The following is an 18,262-nucleotide window of genomic DNA, read 5'->3' on the forward strand; positions in this document are numbered from 1 at the left end:
AAACCCAGCATAGAACTGGGAAAAGGGCAGCAAGCCCCAACCTTAGCCAAAGAAGCATTGACAGCTGATTACTTCTGGGTGAGAGAGAGCTGATCTTCTTTAAGGGAGTGACTCTAGATAGGCTGGCTAGACTTCAGTGGATGAATTTGCACTGAGGGACATCTGGGTACACAAACTTGACTTGATAGGCCTGAACATATATGAAAATGCATGAAATCAGGTGGGGAGTATAGGGGGTATTGTGCAGGTGGGGGCATGGGTATAAATACGATTAAGATGTTTTGTATGAAGTGTCCAAAAATTCAATAAAAGTGTACATTGATAAAAGAGACATGCAGATGATCAATGGAGTAGAATTTGTGACCCCAAAATAAATGTGCATCAATTTTTCCCAGATTTATCAGAAACACATATTAAGGGAAGATATCTTCCATAACAACTGATACTGTGAAAGCTGGATATCTACATGCAGATGATGGACATTAGATCCATACCTCTAAGCTTGTACAAAAGTACTGCTTGAACAGGAGCAAAGACCTTAATATAAGTACTGAAACTCCTAAAGGGAAACATAAAGACGACCAAATATTTTAAAAGGAAATGGCATTTAAAAAATATATTAAATGTCACAAATGTCATAGAATAGACAAATGGACTTGTTTGCTATTTAAAAAGTGTTTTAACACAACAAAAGTAGCTATCTGTAGAATAAAAAAACAACTTACAGAATGGGAAATTTTCTAACTGTGTATCAGACAGGAGATTTATATCTAGAATATACAAGGAACCCCAGAAATCAAAAGCCAAAAAAATCCACAAATTGTTCTCTTACATGAGTCAGTGAACTGTAGAGGCAGTAATCTAAAGACAAAGTACAAATGACTAATTAATATTTGAAAAAGTATTCAGCATCTTTAATCATCAGTGAAACATGTATTAAAATTGCTTTGAGATTTTATCTTGCTCTGGTCAGAATAGCTAAGATCAAGAAAACAAATGAGCACCAACGATGGCATTGATGGCAAGAAAGAGGTACCCTTAGTCACTGCTGTCACAGCCACTATAGAAATCAGTATGGAGTTTACTCAAGAAAACTAAAAATAAAACCACCATGGTGACACAGCTTTAAAATCTTGGATATATGTTTGCAAAACTCTCAGTTGGCGTAACACAGATATACTGGCATATTCATGTTTATTGTTGCACTATGAAAATGTTGGGTAGGCATGTCTTCCAAGACAGTCACTCCTCCCACCCAATAAGTCATGCAGGGGAGGGTCTAAGGATGGACGCTGAGGGGACTGGGAAGTGCTAAGGACTTTGTGAAACACTAAGGAGCTTTAGCACTTCTCAAACCCTATGGTATATGGAATGAGCATCCTCTAATTGGAATGCCGTTTGTTAGGTTATTTACTTTATTTTATCTGTAATTGGAGAACATAATCACAGATAGGCATGGTGGTACATACTTTTTGTCTCATCTCTTAGGAAGATGAGGCTAGAAGATTGCCATGGGTTTGTAGTCAACGTTCTCTATGTAGTGAATTCCAATCCAGCTTGGGCTACAGAGTGAGACCTTAGATGAAAATCCAACACAGAATGGAGAAAATGGGCAGCAATCCCCAAACCTAGCCAATAAAGTATAGGTAAATGATTACTAGGGGTGAGGGGGAGTAGATTTTCTTTAAGGCAGTGACTCTAGATAGGCTGACTAGATTCCAGTTGATCAACTTGCACTGAGGGACATCTAGATACTAATGTTTGACCAAATAGGACTTAACATATATGACAGAATACCTAAAATCTGGTGTGTATGGGGAGCTATGTGAGGCAGGGAGAGGGGAAGAAGTCTAAATTTGGTTGAGATGTATTGTATGAAATACACAAAAACTCATTAAAATATTTGTCAGTCAAAATAATAATAATAATATTAATTAAAATAATAAAATAAAAATATTCTCCATTGGAGCCTTGTGGGTTCATTAGTGGTTACACTACTGACAGTAATGACTCTCCATTTATAAAAAAAATCAATGACCACTAGTTCATTGTTAGATGCTTTGATATATGTATATATGATAGAATAATTTCTCAGTCAACATGCCTACTTATTTTTGTGGAGATAATTTAAATCTAAAGTTTAGTAGTGTGAGTAAAATTCATTGTTAGCCATAGTCACCCAGGTGTGCCTGATCACTCAAATTTATTCCTCTTGTCCACATTAAATTATGTATCCTTTGTCCAAATTTCCCATTTCTCTATACATCCCAACCCTAACAATCCTTTAACGCAAACTTTATATGTATGAGTACAAATAATGAATCACAAAAGAGTGGAATACAAAACAGAAATGGAAAAAAAACGGGAAACTAACGGATTATTTTTTTCAGAAGCCCGGGGGAGGACGTTATAGAAATAAAGGCAAGATTTTTCTGGAACTACATTACAGGTTTATTGAAACATGTCTTGATGGTGCCCTTATCTAAAAATCTATTGCCTTATGTAAATGAAGTTATCATCTAAGTTCCAAGTTATTTTTCCAAGAAGCACTTTTTACCTCAAGCCTTAGTTTAAACATGTAATGCCTTAGAAACCATGCTTTCTCCCATGATAGTACACAAATAATGTAAATATCTAGAACTGTAAGGTCCTTACAATTACTGTCAATTTCTGTTTTATGCATTCAAAATTTGTCATTGTGAATATTCAGGAAATATTTGTCATCAAAATAAATGAAGAGATCTATGGAAAAAGTTAATGAGTAAATGATTAATTTTGAGGTAATTTGAAGCTGTTCCAATGAGTGCATTAGAGGGATAATATTGCAGTTTTAATATAGTTTATTCTACCATTCATGTTGAATATGGAAAGCTATTGTAGTATTGGGATATAGTCATTAAAACTGACTTATGTCTTCTTCATGAAAGTGAATCCTCATTTTCATAAGTCAGAACTGGTTAACATGACATTAGGTTGCTATGAAACAAGCCCCCCACTTGATTTCATGTTTGCTATTAATTGAGGCAACATAATGCCTTCATTAGCAGTTGAACAAATGTCAGCACTATACTCATTCCAGAACTCTGAATCATGAGCCAAAATAAATGCTTATGTTATCCAGTCACGGGTACTCTGTTTTTCTTGGTATTCATTATAGCAACAGAAAATGGACTTACACAGAAATTCATATGAGGAGAATTTGAAGATAATAAAAGAAAACAGCAAAGAATTATATGGGAAAAAAAGAAATCATAAGATGTCACAAAGATTATAAAATGTGTGGTTTTGTACCTGATACACAAACAGGAGTGAGGTACAGACAAAACCAGAACTTCAAGCATATTCATATGGAGAAAATAATAATTATTACCCATAAATATAAAACAAGTTAAACTAAACATGAGAGCTTAGCAGATAATATATGGCATATATGGTTGATTTTTAAAATTCAAACAGTACTTCCCTCAGTATATCCAAAATATCTTTAGATATGTGTGTTTCAACTGAAAAATATGTAGATGTCAGGAAATGAGTATGGTACCATGAGGGAGCTTCATCTGATTGTGGCTAGAATACAGTGATATGAAGGTGGAAAGGGGAATAATGGACTAGGAAGAGTTAAATGGAGTGAAGGATGGGATGACAGGGTAGAGTTTACATGGAGTTACCTTATAATGAGGGGACAGTGCCCATACCAAACACCACAGGGACCAGGGAAGTCCCATAGACCAACCCAAAATATTAGCCATTGCCACTGCTCTTTGTTACAAACTAGTACAAGACAGTAAGAGCAGCACAATCCCAAGTGAAACATAATTTCAGAATGGACAGGGGGATGTGGGCAAGAAACTCCAGCCCTAGCTGAGGAACTATTGGCAATTTATAGCCCATGAAGACAGTATGATATCCGATGGGTTGCCTGTTCTCTAGGGGTAGGTCCCACATCCAAGAGTATTTGAGGACGTCAAATCAGACTCAATAAGTCTTTATAAAATCTTTACATATATATATATATATATATAAAATAAAAATTATACTCATAAAAGAGCTTATCTATAGGAACATCTGTGCTATAAAACTCACAACTTTCCATTCTAAAATTCCTGCCCATTAGGAAAATAACCTGGCTCATTCTTATTTCCATAAAGGTCCCAAAATATGATAAGCAGCAGGATATGGAATCATTTCTTCTTGCCTTCAGGCTTCTGAGTTATGGAGTACCACTGTGACATGAAAGTATTATAGGAGTATTAAATCTGGCATTATCAGGTTCAGAGAAACATTGGCGAGAGGTTGTGGGGAACATGTCAGTGGAACTTATCTTCCCAGATAGCAGAAGAGCATTCATCTGAAAGTAGTAAAAGAAGTGAAAGCATGGAGGGTAGGACGTGAGATGAGTCTAATTAGAACCATAATTCACTTAAAAATGTAATAGTCTTTCATACCATTTAGAATTCAGAGATTGCCCATAATAGTTAAGACAAAAGAATTAAGTTGATTGAGTCTTTAAATGAAACTTGCAATGAAATATTGCAACTGTTTGTGGAAAAAAGATTATTGATGTTTGTAGAAACATAAATCCAAAATTGAGCTTTTCCAAAAATATTTCTTTATAGCCATGACTAACACTTCAAGTACATTATTTTTTATAAGTGGAATATTTATTTATTATTTTATTTTTTATTTAATAACCACATGATTGGAAGAAGCATTTCATTATAGCTTTAACATATTCAATAACAATTTCCAGAGCAAGGATATATCTCTTTCAAAAGTGGCTGTAAATTCTTAGGTGCACAGTTGAATTAATAGAGTTATAAAATATTGAACTCAGTATAGACCCTGTAAGACATAAAATTGAATGAGTTTTTAACTTTGAAAAAAGATCTCAATTTCATTTTAAAATATGCTGTTCCCTACAGAAAGACTCCTTTTTAAGGATACTAACGCTCAGATGTTTGCACATGTGTCTCTAATCTTTGTGTATCTGATTATTATTAGTCACAGTCAGTTACACTCGGATCCTTGGCACCTGAGTATGGCTATAAAGTCATCGGGTAGTTTTCAATGGTAATGTTTATCACCTCTACTAATTAACATGAAATAAATTTGTATGCTTCCTCCTCAAATATAAGTACATTATTTTTTATATTTTGTATTACAAACATCTGTGAAAATTGATAATACATATGTTACCCTAAATTATAGCACATTTTTTGGGTCTTTTTGAGACAGGGTCTCCCTGTAGCCCTAGCTATCCTGGAAATCAGTATGTAGACCAGGCTGGCATTGAACTCACAGAGAGCCCCCTGCCTCTGCCTCCGGAGTTCTGGGATTAAAAGGCATGTGCCACCATGCCCAGCAATAGAACATATTTTTTTTAAAAATTAGATATGTATATGAAAACATGAAATTAATATTTTATGATGTGTAATATCTTTGTTCACCCCTGTTCAATCTGACACTAAAGACTGATCATACAAATGTTTTTTTGGAATATTTTTTGATCTTTAAGATGTTCTATAACAGGGGCTGGAGAGATGGCTCAGCGGTTAAGAGCATTGACTGCTCTTGCAGAGGATCTGGGTTCGATTCCCAGCACCCACATGGCGGCTACAAACCATCCTTAACTCCAGTTCCAGGGGAATCTGAAGCACTCTTCTGACCTTCATGGCATTGCATGACATGGGTGCACTCACATACATGCAGACAATACACTCACACACAAAAAATAAAAATAATAAAAAATATTTAAAAACATGTTCTATAACAAAGCTTCATGTTAACCATCAAATCTTACCTCTTATCAAAGCTGAATAAGAATTTTGTGAATCATTATACTTCTTACTTTCTAATATAGGACTGAGCTGATACTTGTTTCTTATATTTGTCACTCTTTTGATCACACATGTTCCTTTTAAAATTAAAAACAATGGAAATTTGAGAAATTCCATTCATGAGTACTGCATCTACATCATTTCCACCTCTCTATTTGTCTTTCCAACCACTCCCACATCCCTCCACTCCTTAATTTTGTTACCTTTTCTTTAAATCTTTAAATACTATTGTTACATATGTCCATAGACACACACATGTGCACATGCATACACACACACACACACACACACACACATATATTTCATTTAGTGTTGTTTTTGCTTAGGGTTGACCATTTTGGCTTGGATAAACTATGATGGAGTTCATCCCTTGAGATCCCTCTCAACAGACATTGATATCCTGTAGCTCTTCACCTAGTGTTGTTAAATTTCCATCAGCCATGTTCTCATTATCCAGTCAACATTTAAGGGACATTTAAAGTATTTCAATCCCTAGCATTGTAACAAAAGTAGCAATAAAACATGACTGAGCAATTACCTCTACAGTGTGATACTGAGTCATTTGGGTATATGCCAAGGAGTAGTATAGCTGAGTGGCATGGTAAATCTACCATTAGGTTTTATAAAATTCTACACATTTATTTTTATAGTGGCTACAGCAGTTTTCAATCCCACCAGCAGTGAATAAGTGTTCTTGTTTCCCTACATCCTTTCCTGTATTTGCTATCAGTTGTTTTCCTTTATAAAAAAGATTTTTATTGTACATGTGTCAATGTTTTCCCTACATGTCTGTATGTGTACCACATGCATAGAGTGCCTGAGGTGGTCAGCAACGGTGGATGGGTCATTTGGAATTGGAGATACAGTTGTGAGATGCCAAATGTGCAGGTAAATGGATGGCAATGTCAATCATTATAATGAGTGAGGTAGCTCAGACCCAGAAAGTCAAACACCATGTGTTTTGTCTGTGGATCCTAACTCTGAATCTTTAGATATTAATAAAAAAAACCCTGAGGTAATTGCATGTGGTGGTTTGAATGAGAATTTCCCCCATAGACTCCAAGTATTTGAACATCCAAGTTGATGGCACTGTTTCAGGAGGTCTTAGAAAGTATGGCCTTGCTGGAGGAAGCATATCATCAGGGATAGGCTTAGCGAGTTCTTATGTCACTCTCTCCTTCCTGTGCCTGCTTGAAGATGTGACTGCTTAACTTCTGCTCCTACTCCAGCCACGTGTGCTGTCATGCCTCACTGCCATGATAAACTGACTCTTGCCCCTTTGGAACTATAAACTAAATAAGCTTCCTTGGTCACAGTGTTTTATCACAGCAATAAAAAAGTAAATAAGACAGAAAGTGGTACAAGGACCTTGGGTTGTTGCTGTGGCAAACCTGACCATGTGGGTAATGAATGGGAGAAATGAGGAAGATTTTGGAAGTTTGAACTAGAAAACTTCTTGAATACTGTAAGCAAAGCTTAATGGGCTACTCTTGTAGGGTCCTGGAAGAAAGTAGTGCTGCAAGCAAAGTAGTTCCAGAGAGAAAAAAAACTTAAACAGAAACTGGGATATTTTAGCAAAGAGTCTGGCTGCTGTATGCCCACAGCCTAAGAGCTTGCCTGAGGCTAAATTTAAAAGCAATGAACTAATTTTTTGACAGATTATATTTCAAGACAGTCTAATGTAGAAATGGTGGCACGGCTATTTATGGTGAATATTATGTAGATCTACAGTGAAAAAGAGCAAATAGAGCAAAAAAATACAGACTGTACAGTTTGGATTGAAAAAGAGCACTAGAAAGACTAATGTTGGAGTCAAGGCATGTGCCCAAGGAGAGGATCTCTTTGATGAGGAGATTAAAGCGATTAATGAAATATCTAGAGATTTGCACTTAAAAATGGAAAGAGTGCCTCTAAGGCAAGACCACACCAGCTAAACCTCCAATTTGTGAAAGAAAAATGCTGCATGGTTTTTCTACTATAAAACTACTGAAGAGAAAAGCTTAGAAAGTGGATGAAGCAGGCTGGGGTACATGCCAAACTTGCAGTCAAACTTGGCAGTGTCTTTCACCTAGTGCTGGCTTTAGAGGCATGAAAGATGCAAGAGTGAAGGGGTTATCAGTTCCTCCCCATTGGTTGCAGAGGACCCTCACATCCAGGCAGCATGCAGCAGGGCTGTCCATGCATAAAGAAGGGCCTGATAGGCCAAAAGGTCCTGATAGGTCATTGCATGAAGCTGTGAAGTTGGTAATGAAGACTCCCAAGAAGGTATTTGTGTTGCCAGAGCTGTGAGTCATCTATCAAGAAGGCCTGCATACAGGGAGTGGTACCAGCCCAAGAGAGAGATGTATGCTACACTCAGCAAAACTGGAGAGTCTGAGCCATCTAAGCTCTTTGGAAGTAAGTCCCAGAAGTCGGAAGTGGAGCACAGTAATTTGGTGTTACTGTGCTGGTTTTCTGTCTTGTTTTGGTCCAGTATTTCCTCCCTATGCCTCTATTCCACACATGTGAAATGGGAATGTGTATTCTGTTCCATGGTATGTTGGGAATATGTAATTTGTCTTTTGATTTTACAGGGACTTACAGTTAAGACGTTTCCCTGAGTCTCAGAAAAGACTTTGGACTGTGGACTTTTGAATAGTATTGATACTGTTAAAGACTATGAGGACATTTAAGGTTGGACAAGATACATTTTGCATTTTATGTGATATGGAGACTATGGGGCACCAGGAGCTGACTGTGGTGATTTGAATGAGAGTGTCCTGCATTAGACTCAAAGTATTTGGACATTTTGTTCCCAATTGTTGGTGCTGTTTTGGAAGGTCTTAGAAGGTGTGACCATGCTGGAGGAAGCATGTCACTGGGGACAGGCTTAGAGAGTCACGCTCTGCTTGAAGATGTAAGCCTCTGCTTTGTGCTCCTGCTCTGGCCACATTCTGCCACCATGCTTTCCTGCCATGATGGACGCTAATTCCCCTGGAACCGTAAGCTGAAATACACTTTTCCTTTGATAAGTTCACTTGGTCATGGTGTTTTATCACAGCAACAGAAAAGTAAATAAGACACCACAGAAACCAGGAAAGTAGAAGTGGATCATGTGGGAGTGGGGGAGAAGGAGCTCCAGAGAAGGGATTTTAGGACACAGGTGGCATCAATTTGAAACGGAAAAAATGGGGGAGGTGGAGAGGTCTTTAACTCGGGAATAGGGATGGAGGGTAATGTAGAAAGAGAGGAAAGAAAGAAATATAAATGACACTGAGAATATCTAATATATCATATCTGTGTATCTGCCTGTCTATCTATCTATCTATCTCTCTATATATCATTATACCATGGCACATGGGGTGATACTACTCCTCTGGGAGCCATGAGGTTGTATAAGAAAATCCCCAGAGCTAGGTATAAGAAATTCCCCTTAAAGTTGTTGGTCAAGGTAGCTTAAGAAACTTCCAAAGTAATATAGGCTATTGCCATTGTCCTTAGCGGTCTACTGGAACTTGAATGGAATGCCTCATTGATGAGGACCACACACTTGAGACACAGGATGTGGAGGAATCTAGCTAGAACTGATCATTTGTGTTGTTCAGTGCTTTGCTCAAGTATCACAAAGTTTGCCGATTATTCTTGCATATAAACTACTCATTCATTACATTTGCATATATTAATTTATTTTTATTATTTTTATTTTATGTGTATGTGTATGTTCCCTGCATATATGTAAATGAACCCCTATCATGCAATGCCTGTCAAAGTCAGAAGATGGCATCAGATTCTCAGTGAACTGGACTTAGGAACAGTTGTTAGTCACAATGTGTGTGCTGGAAATAAAGCCTGGGTCCTCTACAAGAGCAGCCAGTGCTCTTAACTGTTGAGCCATATCTCCAGCTCCTCCCTCATTGAATCATGCATAATAGGATTTAATTATTTGGCATTTATACTGACTCTGAACTACTTATAATTTAAACTCTACTACTTTGAGTCCATTGGTAATGTCTTACTACATAAAGCATCATTTTTCATATTAGTCACTAATGTTAAGTTACTAATTTTAACTAAGAGTGATATTTTTTGGTTTGTTAATATTGCTCTAGCTCAGATCTTCATATTCTGTTAATCTCATAACTTGCTTGAGAACCCAGGAAAGAAGATTTACCAGAACCTCTTAGCATAAAATTAAATTTTATCATGAATTGAACACAAATTTGAAGAAATGTTTCCCTCAACAGTATATAATTATCATGGTATGACCAAAGGAATTTATTTGTTGACGTCAATTGCTTTTGTCAGTATTGTAGCTAGTTCTTTGATTTGTGTGCTGGGGTCAGTAAATAATGTGGTATCAATTCCAAGATTTTAATAATTATGTTTTTTAAAATAGGTGGTTTTTATTATTAATAGGTCAGTACATTTGATTTGTTAGGGTTTCTGCCTCCTGTATTTGTTATGTGCTCGATTTGAAGACAGAGTACTTGACCTGTGTTCTTAATCATCATTCAGCATAAACTTAGAAATGTCAGAGAATTCCAAAGTATCAGAGATATGTTATAAAAAGAGCACTCTTACACTGTGAGTGTGAAGTTGAGAGGGGAATTTTGTTGAAATAAGATGTAGAATTTGGATTTGTCATCATAATCAAACTATTTTTTTTACAAAAAATGGCTATAGCTTCTCTTAATGGTTATCAAATATTTTCATAGAATTTTGTTTTACATTTCATAATTTAATTGCTCATGTGCTTCATGTGCTTCAAGAGCAAATTGAAGGAGGAGCAACTGAAAATGCCTATATTTAATTTCAGTAAATTTTTTTTTGTCTTTTTGAGACAGGGTCCTTCTGTAGCCCCAGTTGTCCTGGAACTCACTATGTAGACCAGGCTGGCCTCGAACTCACAAAGATCCACCTGCCTCTCCCTCCCATTTTTTTTAAAAAGAAAAATCAGAAATGTTTTGTGCATTCACAAATATGAATATAAGTATAAATTTAATGAAAATTATTATTATTCATTTTATATTATAACATTTGGCAGTTGTCTAGTTTCGGATGAAGAAAAATATAGCTATGCATGTGATTGGAGATAATTTTTCTACAAGTAAAATTTAAGGCTTGGTTTCAATATCAGTTTTGATTTTTATACTCTTGAGAGCTACATCATAAAAAGCAACTCTTTGTGTTATAATTATTCAAAAATTGTGTTCCTAACTTTGGTTCATATGACTGTTGATGTTTTCCAAAGATCCTTCCACTCACTCCCTAATCTCACATTCTAAATTGTTAGTTTAGGAACAATACCAACATAGAAATATTTATCTGAGTAAAAAGTTACATAGTTGATGCTCAGTGGAGGAGAGAGAGTTCCACATGGAAATCCACTGCAGTTCACTAATACATGGATAGCATTATACAGGTACTGTGGTCTGGATATCTATCCAACAAATTTCCAGGTTAAAGGTTTGCTGCCCAATCTATGGCTCTATTAAATGATATGGCCTAGTGAAAAATTTTCAGGTTACTGGGAATATATCCTTGAAGGGGAGAAGATGGTGCTCTCTTATCCTTTCTGTATGGCATCATATCCATAAGGCATGGAGTTTTGCTCTGCAACATGCTCTTAGCATAATGTTCTGAACCAGCAATTATAGGTAATATAGCTAGCCCTACATGGCAGGGAATCTCTAAAAACATGAGCCAAAATGAAGATTTTATCTTGATGAATTAGGTCATTTTAGGTATTTGTACTTGAGATTAAAATGGAAAGTTGATGAAAACTTTTAAAACAGAAAACTGTTATTAAATGTGCAGTGGTTTTGCTATTATCCTATATCTTATGATTTGGAAAAGCATTGTTTTACAGTGAAGTTTTCAAATTTTTAAGGACAAAGCTCTAAAAGCATAGATAGCTATTAGCAAATTTTGGTGGGCAATATTGGTAGGGGTCTAGAATACTGTAATGCTAATAGTAATACACACAGTAAAAGCCATGCTGATGTTGTTTCAGATTGACAGGATAACTGTATTAGAAACCAAACTAAAAGCCATGCTTGTTTTGCTATGATAAAGAACTTGGATGCATTTTTTCCTATGACTTGAGTCTCTGTGAGAGGTCAAAGTTAAAGATGGTGGATTAGCACAACTGATGGAGAATATATTAAGCCAGTACAACATTCAAGTTGTAACGTGGTTGATATTGATAACATTTAGTAAAATTTTCAGTCAGACTCAAGAGCAAAACAAAAGGTGAACTTAATGTTTTGGAATATTTAAAGTGTGGTCTATAAAAGAATTTGTAAAACATTATGGCCCAGAAGGCTGTGGTTAGTAAAGATTAGTGCCTATTAAATGGTGTTAGGTGCTTTGCATCAAGGTAATAAGAAGACTCCCTCAAGGTCATCTAAAAATATGCAAGGATACCACACCCATTATAAGCTGAAAGATGCAGAAACACAAATTTGTTTCAAACACTTATATTTGAGAAGACAGTTTCAGTTTCTGTATGTACCTCACACCACCGAGAAATTTGTTTCTTCTTTTCCAGCTGTCAAGATACTCAGAAGCCTCTGCAGCCACTATTCAATTTGGAAAAGCTACTGTTCACACCGGCAGTCAATCCTAGGGTTATCTATGTGGTAAGAGTTTTGCAGGCACTCATAAGAATTATGCATCCATGCTCACAGCAGGGTCTCAGAGAAATGCCTGGCAGGGTAGACCATAGTTTGCAAGATTAGAGGTCCATAAGTTCCCACTGGATGGATGATATATGGAACTGAGTGTCATCCAAAACTCCAATAGAGACCCACAAAATATATAGGGCTAATACTGAGCACTTGTGTAGGAAGCTCCATGAAACATTTAGTACCACTCCAAAAGAATGGCCTTGTGGGCACTATCATTGCAGAGGAATAACAGCAAAGACCTTGTTTGAACCAACATCAGTGTGGTTTCCAGTAATTTACTAGAACTGGACAAAGCATAGAATATAAAAATATCTTAGGTGGACTCTAGGGCAGTATTATGACTTGCCTTACTAGTCTCTGATGGACACATGGCCATATACAGAGACATGTATATTCCTTGGGGCAGAATAGATACGCATTCATTGTTTATTTAGCATATTTTTTTCCATTGGAAGTGTTTCTAGATGAACATTTTTGAAAATGATAGATATTCAGATTTCAGAGTCCTTTGCTCATGATATTTTTCTGACTCCATCCAGGAAGCAGAATCAGTATGTACACATAGCCAGGAATAGGCAATCTGTAATAAAGTTATTGAGAACAAGAATAGCGGCCAATTTAAACAGGTAAAATGAAATAATATGTACATTCATATAATAGGCAATAGAAGCACATAAAGCTATGCAAATACCTCTATATTTCATAGATTTGAGTTGGAATGGTTCTACTATGTATTTTAATGACTGCAGTTGGAATTTTGAAAATAAAAACTCAGTGATAATTGACAAAGTCAAAATGCTTTTATTTATGCTGAAGTTTAGCAAGTACATTTTAACAAAAGATGTACTTTAACTTAACATGGTAGAACTGAGAAACCATACATATGTTTCTAGACTCTAACATACTACCGTAACTTTTCCTTGAAAGACAAAAAGCCAAGCAGAAATGAACATAAAAAAGCATCAAATATAGTCAAGTTACTTTAGCCATAGGATGTAGCTCACATTCTTAATTTGGCCAATCTAATGCAAGGACAAAATTTACATCATTGCTTTTAAAATATACACATGTTCCTTTTTTCTTAATGTAACACAGAAAAGCTGCTTCAGTTAACAAAACTTTGCGGATACACACAATTGAAATAACTCCATGTTGGATAGTTTCAGAGATACACTGGAATCACAAGCATCTTCATTTATGTAAAGCCAGCGAGGACCTTTCAGGCTGAATACAACTGTTGTGCCATTGCTAAACAGTAATAGTTACCTCCTTTAAAAAAAAGAAAACAAGTTAGTTCTTTTGTGGAATATTGATAAAACATATGTAAATGTACTAAAACTTCTATCTTCAGGAACCTATAATGAGGTGATGTTACAAAAGATATTGGCAAACTTTATTTTAATGTCTATATGCTAATTTGTTAATTTTCAAAGATCATTCAAGTAAATACAATGCTACAGTTTCTCTTCTTTCTATAGCATTGGAAACATGAGAGATTAATAATGACTCTTTTCTTAAACTATGTTATTATTTCTATAGAGAGCTATATTTTTCCCTTTGTTAGTAATGAACAAATGAAGTCCCTTTGCTGTACCAAAATGGGCAGAAATATATTACCTGGATTGGATCTAAGATGAAAGCTTTATATATTTAGAATTTTCTCTCCACAAGTAAACCCCAAGACTGTGCACACTAGGTAGAGACTAATTTTGAACATCATTTGAACCATAGCAAGCATCAAAACAGATATTCATTTAAATGTTTCTTATACAGAACCCATATCATCATGTAATTAAGTGAAATTTGATTGATATAGGTAATTATTATAACTGACAATTTTCAATGAAATTCTTTTCTGCTTCTTTTGGCATAAATTGTTCTTTTCCATAACAATAATGTATGACCTTCTAGCTAAATCACAAAGTTAGCCTTTGGTTACAGAAGGGGAAACAGGAAAGAATGTGCCCATAAATCAACCCAAATCCATTACCTGTCCTTATGAAACACTTAAAACTACATGTTTCTAAATCAAATGTGTCCCCTTCGCATAGAAAGGAAGAGTACATTATCATGCTTGAATGATATGCCTTGTTATAAATATTAACTCACCCTGGCCAAAGCTTAAAATCCTAATGAGAAAAGTATATGATATCTTTAAAATATTTATTCTTTCTATGTGGATTTCATGGTAGGTACATTAGAGGAATTCTCTGAGAAACACCTCAGAATAAGACGTCAAGGTATTACAAGGTAATGGAGGAATAAAAGTGTTAGATGCTGTGTCAATCAGACAAGCTAGAGTTGAGTTTCATTAGAGAAGTAGAAATTTGTCCAAGAAATCCATGGAATTCATCCAAATGCTCCATGGAGAAAAAATAGACTGTGCTTTAAAATAAAAAAAAAACAGTTTGATAATCTTTCACTCCAGAAAGTTGTTCTGATTCTTTTTTTTTTTTTTTTTTTTGGATAAAGTCTGAGCAGTCTAATGAAGTCCAACCCTCAGGTAGTCTGATTTACTATGATCAATTAGATCAGTTAATTGCTGAGTTCTCCAGTCCACCTCATCTTCTTTATGCACAGCCCAATTGTCAATGGAAAGTTCATTAACATCAAATGGCAGTCACTTTACCAGGATTGAAATTTACACAATTACAGTAAGACTTGAGTCATGCAGTACAAATTGTGAACATTACAGATTTGAAAGCAATGGTTAAATAATTCATTTCCTCTTAAAAGGTACATAAGCACAGCAGTTAGTGAAAATGACAATCCCCATTCATCCTTTAGAAAAACACATTTTTTGAAAAATCTCCTTTATTATGTTTAATTCTTGTCTTTATTACAAGACACGGACATATTTGTCCATAACCTTCATTAGATGCGCCATCTTACTAGGCCCATCAGCATCAGTCTCCACTGCAGTTTGCAAATCAAAAGAAAAACTAGGCTATGGAGAAGACAATACTATTACATAAATAAATTATATTTCGTTTTACATGAAATACAGTAAATGGAAATTTCTTATTACTGAAACTTTTTTTTTTTAAATTAAAGGGCCATCCAAAAAGACTATCAGGTAACATGCTGAGTAATGTTGACACACCTTCTGTTAATGCTTTACATTTGCCAGTACAGACTGCTCTTAAGGAAGGTAGAGTATTGATCTGGTAAATGATACCGATCCTTGGAGTAATCCCAAAGTTTGCCACATTTCTATTTCAGAACACATTTCAGCTATAATATGAGTGATTTATCATTTAGTAGTAGCTGTCAAAGTAAACTCCTAGATAAAACACAAACATCTGGAACCATAAACAGAGGAGAGCAGTAGCAGAATTTTAATCTAAACCTAGCATGCTTGCTTCATTAGGAACAGGAGCAGCTAATTAGTAATTGAATTCTTCATGTTTTTAAGAGGGTTTATACTTGAGCTCCAAACAAAAAAGCTCTCATATGCATTTGGATGTGAATAAGATTAAAGATCTGGAAAAGCAAAGAAAAATCTCCTCCAGAGAAATGTTAGGAACTCAGGAATTTATAAGGAGGGACATATATACTAACATGTGGAGAGAGATGGTAGTTTGTTTACTGCTTTAATATTTATCAGATTAGTAAAATGGAAATTTTGATATATACATATATGACCACATTCTAAATAAAAATGTAGGTTTCTGCATTCCTTCATATCCCATGACATAGGACGCTTGTGTGGCCTTCTTCATATAGAACACTCTGATATGTACCACTTAAGTAATCCTTCAAGGGCTACATCTGACTGTCCCAAATCCCAGTATGACACTTTCCTCCGATATTGTGCATCTAAAGTTTATGAAAAGGAGTTACTAAAATCAAGAGTCAAAGAGAAGGCTAATAAGTGGGGAAAGCCAGAAGAAAACAAGAGAATTCCTTACAGTTCTTTTAAAGTAATTAAAAAGACACTAAAGTGTTTTTAAGTGACATAACTTGAAAATGTGATTTATTTTTCCCTATCTTTCAGTGTATTCCCTTTGACTGCTTGATGATGAAACAATTTTGGATGGTTTGCTGTTAGTCATACCTCATTGTCACTTAATTTATAGATGCATATAATGTTAGCAAAATATTTAATTTGGTTAATTGTAATTCTTCAGAACTGATTTCTAATCTGTGATTACTTTGTTTCAGTGGGCTAAAGCATCACTCTGATTATACACACAAATAGCTCTTGTATATAACACAGAAAATACTAAAATCAAATTCCTTATAATTTAGAAAAATTCTTCAGGAAATGAAACATTTAATACATCACATTGATGTGAATTAATGTAATGTTTCTAAAGTGTGTAGTTTCAGTGGTCATGCTGATAGAAATTACATGTATGACCACAGGAGCTGGCTATTGGCAAATGCATAAAATCTCAGTTGATATTTTGCAAGAGTGGGGCTTTTGTCACAACAAAACTTAGTTTTAGGGCAGATAAAACACAGTTAATTAGGTGTTGCTGATGTGACTAGGGAACTTTAGAAGTATCATTAAATGTTTTTCATCAGCCAAATACTGATCTATCATATCGTTAAGAAGTATGAAAATGATAATAGTTATCTATCTCCACTCTCTGGACAGGTCTTCAGTAAGTAAAGAATTAAAAATATTTTAGGGAACTTCCTGAGCAACTCAAACCAAATTTAGCATCTGTTAATCTTTTGTACATGTTATCTGACTATGCGTAGACCAGAAGATGAATGGTGGAAATATTCATAATGTGAATGATCCATAGTATGTGCATTTCTTTTTTCTTGTTTCTATAGCTGTTTTGCTGCTTCTTTTACTAGCATAATAAAGAAAATACAAGGTTTGGGATGGGAAGAGAGAGAGAAGAAAAGGACGGAGGAGGCATTTTTAGCAGGATCAGTGTCAGTGCTTGTTTTAGTCATTACCTTCTTTACCGATAGGTAATGTGCAAGTAGAGAGGAAGTGAAAAACTTGCTCCACCATCATCTGTTCAAATGAAAATATAGGTGTCGTAAAATCTAGAAATTAGAGCTCTCTATAGTTTTTGGAGAATTCAACAGGCAAACTTTATTCTACAAAAGTGAGCTCACAGACTGTAAGAAATATCAGTCATATGTACCAATAAACTGTCTGCTAATATAATTCCTGTTAAATATCATATTGGACAAATATAAAGCTAATTCATAATAACCACAGCTCAAAGTAGGTGTGTGTGCGTGTGTGTGTGTGCGTGCGTGCGTGTGTGTGCAGGCGCACGCGCATTTTAGTTTCTCTCACATCATCTAGAAATAGCATTTTATCCATCTTAAAAATATTTTCACCTACTTACCCCACTAGGAACCTGCTTTGTGGATCAATGTGATAGAGTTTGGGAAGTACTATGCTCTCCTGGCATGGAGGGTTAAGAAAATTGTAAAATAAGATGTTCTTTCATCATTATGATTACCACCTAAAAACTTGGGAAGCCATTTTATAGAACATTTTCCTATATGTGCAAAGTTCTATTTATCAATCATGAACAAATAGTATTTGAAGGCTCCATATTTTAAAAGAATTTGAGTATGAATTCTAAAGAGTCACAGTACTAGGTAAGCAGGTAACTGCTACAGCACCCTATCCGTGCCTATGATCAGTTGGAGTTCCGGCATCTGCGTTCAGGCTGCACAGAAAAAACAATAAGACCTGGTCAAAACGTCATTCCAACAAAGAAAATCCAAAATCTACCACAAACTCACTTTATATTATCTCCTGTGCTATATATATAT

At 35.4% G+C, this 18,262-nt stretch overlaps 1 protein-coding gene across 5 annotated transcripts in view; it reads right to left on the bottom strand.

Annotated features, from left to right (window-relative positions):
• Positions 1-12,947: 12,947 nt before the first annotated feature.
• Dach2 (dachshund family transcription factor 2) overlaps positions 12,948-18,262 on the bottom strand; it is a 597,198-nt gene continuing 591,883 nt past the window's right edge. For 2 of the 5 annotated variants that reach the window (XM_008822462.1, XM_008822494.2), the window contains one exon: positions 12,948-13,774. In XM_008822462.1, coding sequence (XP_008820684.1) covers positions 13,725-13,774 — 50 coding nt within the window. In that variant the 3' untranslated portion in view covers positions 12,948-13,724. Of the gene's footprint in view, positions 13,775-17,634; positions 18,157-18,262 lie in introns of those variants that run through there. The other 3 variants (XM_008822484.1, XM_008822468.1, XM_008822475.2) reach the window with 3 other exon arrangements.

The sequence above is a fragment of the Nannospalax galili genome, unplaced genomic scaffold (genome assembly GCF_000622305.1).
Source record: "Nannospalax galili isolate Female #2095 unplaced genomic scaffold, S.galili_v1.0 scaffold10, whole genome shotgun sequence".
Taxonomy (NCBI): Eukaryota; Metazoa; Chordata; class Mammalia; order Rodentia; family Spalacidae; genus Nannospalax; species Nannospalax galili.